The 4,789-nt window shown below is 56.1% G+C and overlaps 1 protein-coding gene across 1 annotated transcript; it reads right to left on the bottom strand.

Annotated features, from left to right (window-relative positions):
• Nucleotides 1–1,564: 1,564 nt before the first annotated feature.
• Nucleotides 1,565–3,849, bottom strand: LOC119304013 (probable acyl-activating enzyme 1, peroxisomal). The gene is made up of 2 exons (XM_037581179.1): nt 3,257–3,849; nt 1,565–3,154 (listed from the first exon to the last, which is right to left on the bottom strand). Exons 1-2 carry the CDS (start codon nt 3,752–3,754, stop codon nt 1,688–1,690), a joined length of 1,965 nt encoding a protein of 654 aa, XP_037437076.1. The 5' UTR covers nt 3,755–3,849; the 3' UTR covers nt 1,565–1,687.
• Nucleotides 3,850–4,789: the final 940 nt, after the last annotated feature.

Here is a 4,789-nt window from a genome sequence, read left to right as displayed (position 1 = left end):
GGAGACAGGTGTCGGGCGTTTGCAACCGCCACAAAACTTTTGTCGGCATAGCTGTTTTTGATTTTAATAAAATATAATGATCTATATTCAAAAGAACATGACCGCACATTATTAACGTGCTGAAAAAAATACAAACCATATATATATATATATTCATAATATATGAAAAAAATACAAACTACACATATATTCATATGTATGTTTATATTTAACATGCTACGTGTTAGTTTATATAATAATACATAAAAAAGCTTAAAAAAATACATATGAAAAAAAAGTCTACCTATGCCGACGGCTACCGTCGGCATAGAGACGGCCAGGTTTTAGGCGGCGGGCGGCGTGCCGCGGATCGCTGACGTGGCTGGTATGCCGACGGCAACCGTCGGCTTAGCTCGTGGACGGTGCGCCGCGGATCGGTGACGTGGCATGACGATATATGCCGACGGCCGCCCATCCAGGCCGTCGGCATAGATTTGACGACGTTAGCCGCTGGTCACGGGCGGGGTCGCTGGGCCCACGGGTATGCCGACGGCCTGGGTATGCCGACGGTTGCTGTCGCCATGTTCGCAGCTGGGCCGACGACATATGTATGCCGACGGGTGCCGTCGGCTTAGCTCGTGGTAGCCCGACGGCCAAGATACGCCGACGGCCAAGACGTGGCTGTCGGCATAGCGCAAAGTAGGCCGACGGCAGCCGTCGGTATTGATTTGGCCGTCGGGGTAGGGCCAGTTTCCGGTAGTGAACCTCTACTCTCGCAAAAACACTCCAAAGGCACTATCGAAGCTCAGTGCGAAACACCTCAACCTCCTTCGTGAGGACAAGCTGCAAGGCACGTCAGTTGGGGTAGCATCGTTGGTGGGTGCAGACGGTGGGCGGAGGTGGTGAAACAGCTCCCCAAATACAACCGCGCAGCGTGACAATTTTTCTACAATATTTTTTCAGTTTTGCTAAAGAACATCTAGATATGCTCTAAGTATTGTACATCTAATTCCTTTGTCATTGATTTTACATTAAGATTAGTGCAAGCATTTTTTTGTTCTTTTTTCTTGTTCTTTCTAGTTTGATGAGTCATTTAGATGTGCAATAAGGGAATGGCTTGACGTAAGTCGCCTGAAAAATGAATACGGGTCAGTTGATTTCATTTCAGCCGTTGGATGAAAAATAAACGGTGCAGATTGCTTCTTCTATCTCCAGACTTCTTCTTCTTAGACGTGCCAAACATACCACCGGCCGAACCGCCGTCCATCCGCCTGCACCCAGCACCGCTCCCGCGACCGCCTCGTCGCACCGCCCTCCCCTGAACCACCCCCACCGCGGGAATTGCCGCCGCCCCGGCTATCCCTCTAACCCCGCCCACGTTCAATTTTTCTCTCCCATGAAGCCCTACCACCGCCCCACCACCGCCCTCACTCTAAACCCTAAGATAGATAATGGGGTAGCCCTCCGGCGAGCCCCTTCTCCTTCCTTCTCCTCCCTTCATTCGAAATCGACTGACCACAATAGCTAAAGTCAGTCTATTGACATTTAGCTATCGTGTATAAGTTCATCACAATTTAGAATTTGCTTCAACTCGATCAAGTAGAATGACTTGGGTTTTAGTCGACATGGTCTTACTAAAACGGGGTGCTAGTTAACAACTGAATGGCTTCAATTCTAATCGACATGTCACATCATTTTCAAACAAATATTACAGTTTGCTGCTGTTTCCTATCTTGGTAAGGCTGCCCATTGCCCGGGCCTTCTCCCGGAGAACAAACTTCTGCGTCTTCCCCGTCGAAGTCTTGGGCAGATCCTCAAACACCACCGTCTTGGGCGCCATGAAGTGCGGCAGCCTCTCCCGGCAGAAGCCGATGATCTCTGCCTCCGTGGCAATAGTACCGTCCTTCAGCTTGACGAAAGCGCATGGCGTCTCCCCCCAGTGGTCGTCGGGCCTCGCCACGACCGCTGCCTCCAGCACCGCCGGGTGGCTGAAGATCACCGACTCCACCTCGATGGAGCTGATGTTCTCGCCGCCTGATATGATGATGTCCTTGGCCCGGTCCTTGAGCTGGATGTACCCGTCCCGGTGCCGCACGGCGAGGTCCCCCGTGTGCAGCCACCCGCCGGCCATGGACTCCTTGGTGGCGGTGATGTCCTTGTAGTATCCGCTCATGACGGTGTTGCCGCGGAACATCACCTCGCCCACCGCCTCGCCGTCGCGCGGCACGCTCTCCAGGGTCGTCGGGTCCTTGACGTCGACTTCCTCCATCGCGACGTGCTGGAACCCCTGCCGCGCCTTGAGCCGCGCGCGCTCCTCGGCCGGCAGCGCGTCCCACTCCGGCATCCACGCGCACACGGTGGCCGGGCCGTACGTCTCCGTGAGGCCGTAGATGTGGTACACCGCGAAGCCGAGCTCCTCCATCTCGGCCAGGACCCGGGGCGGCGGCGGCGCGCCGCCCGTCATGACGCGCACGGTCCCCGGCAGCGGCCTCCGGTCCGCGGCCGGCGCGTTGACGATCATGTTGAGCACCGTGGGCGCGCCGCCCATGTGCGTCACCCCGTGGCGCGCGATGCTGTCGAAGATGAGGGCGGCGGTGAAGTGGCGGAGGCAGACGTTGGTGCCGCCCTGCATGGCCACGCCCCACGGCAGGTGCCAGCCGTTGCAGTGGAACATGGGCACCGTCCACAGGTAGGTCGGCATCGGGGTGATGTCGTAGGCGAGGACGGTGCCGATGGTGTTGAGGTAGGCGCCGCGGTGGTTGTACACCACGCCCTTGGGCCGCGACGTCGTGCCGGACGTGTAGTTGAGCGTGATCGGGTCCAGCTCGTCCGCGGGCCACCGGATGTCAAACTCAGACGGAGCGCTCTTTATGAGACCCTCGTAGTCGTAGTCCGCCGCCCGGCCGGAGTCTTGGCCGGCGTCGTCCGAGATGGTTACGAGGACCGGAATGCTGGCGGCGCCGGGCTCTGAGTCGGCGAGGCGCTTGAGGGCGGCTCTCCCGACGTCGAGGAGGCTGGACTCGACGAGGAACACCTTGGCGCCGGAGTGCTTGAGCAGGGCGGACACCATGGGCGCGTCGTGGCGCGTGTTGAACGTGCAGAGGACGGCGCCGGCCATGGGCACGGCGAAGTGTAGCTCGTACATCGCCGGCACGTTCGGGCTGAGCACAGCCACCTGCACATTCCGAATAGTGAAAAAACAGACAAGTTCTTACTGGCAGAGAGCAAGCAAAGCAAAAAGCAGAGGGAGCGTGACGGCAGTTCCATACATACTCACCACGTCACCGCGGGCGACGCCGAAACGTGCGGCGAGCGCGGCGGCCACGCGGACGCAGCGCTCCCGCACCTCCCTCCACGTGCGCCGCCGGGCCTCCCCGTACACCACCGCGGCGCGGTCGCCGTACACCGCCGCGGCGCGCTCGATGAAGCTGAGCGGCGTGAGCGGCGCGTAGTTGGCCGCGCACCGCACCGTGCCGGCGTCCATGTCCAGCACCTCCGCCTCCGCACCCCTTCCAAGCAGGCTGGAGAAGAAGGACGACGGTGACAGGGAGGCGAACGGCGCGGGCGGGCGGCATGGCCATGGCGTGGATAAAGAAGTAAACGCGCGCGCCCCGGCGAGATCGGGGATGGGATTAGAATAACCATGGTGGGGATTAGAATAATGGTGGCGGATCAGCTGGCGCTGGACTGACCCGATGCCGTCGCTGACGCTGACGATGCTGCGGCGGCGATGGGCTATTAGTCTACGGAGCAGCGCGGCTCTGCTGCTGCTCATGGCGGGGGCCTGCTCTGAGAGTGAGAGTGATGGTGTCAGGAGGAGGATCACGCAGGCCACGCGGCTGTGTGGGATGCAGACAACCAACTTGCATCTTCAAGCTGCCCTCTGGATAACAACAACAGGCACTGATGGGATGGGATGGGATGGGTTGTTGGATTACTTGCGTGCTTGCTACGGAGGTACGCACATCAAGAAAAAATTTAGGAGAAATGTTTCAAAACTGACGTCGGATTTTTAAAATTTCCCAGCGGACGCACAGAATTGACATGCGAAAATAGATAAAAAAAATTGTCATGTTGTTCGTAAGGGTTTACCATGCCCTAAAGCGAAAATTGCCGTGTATTATAAAAAAATTGCAGAAAACATTGCGTAGAAAAATTGTCACGCGTTTGATTCGGATTTGACGATCCTAAGAGTGTTCTCTTGGATTGCTTAAAAATCCGATGTTCGGTGGTTAATTAGCAAAATCCAAAAATTACTTCGACGTCGCCTGGTTACTTCTCTTTTGAACCCTAGTTCTAGAGAACATAGTGATTTGGTATATTCGGGGTAACATGTCTGTGAGCCGATCAATACATAACTGTTTGAAGACGAGAAAATGCAGCTCGCATTGGCGTGATTACACTAATTCAAACCACCAAGGATGCAAGACTTCGCCGTTCCAGACAAATCAAAGTTCAAGTCACCAGATCGTCCCGGGGGTGGCATGCAACCAATCCGGTGTAAGTGTTGCCTCTAGTTCGGTCATATCGCTCAATTCTGTCGGGCAGAATCATGTACCGACAAGACTATGACACCTTGGCGAGCTAGTTCATCACCTCCGCCACCGCCTGCACCCAACGACAATGCTACCCTAGTTGACGTGCCTTTGCATCTTGTCCTCGCGAAGGAGGTTGTCACACTGAGCTTCGGTACTGCCTTAGGCATGTTGGAAGTGTTTTCGCAAGAGCAGAGGCTACTCTGGGTGAACTCCAGGTCGTGCCGGTTGTGTCTCCGCTGCCCAAGTTTCATTGGTTATACAGATGAGGGGGG

Source organism: Triticum dicoccoides, chromosome 5A (genome assembly GCF_002162155.2).
Source record: "Triticum dicoccoides isolate Atlit2015 ecotype Zavitan chromosome 5A, WEW_v2.0, whole genome shotgun sequence".
In the NCBI taxonomy this organism is placed as follows: Eukaryota; Viridiplantae; Streptophyta; class Magnoliopsida; order Poales; family Poaceae; genus Triticum; species Triticum dicoccoides.
This window is presented reverse-complemented; position numbering and strand designations above follow the sequence as displayed.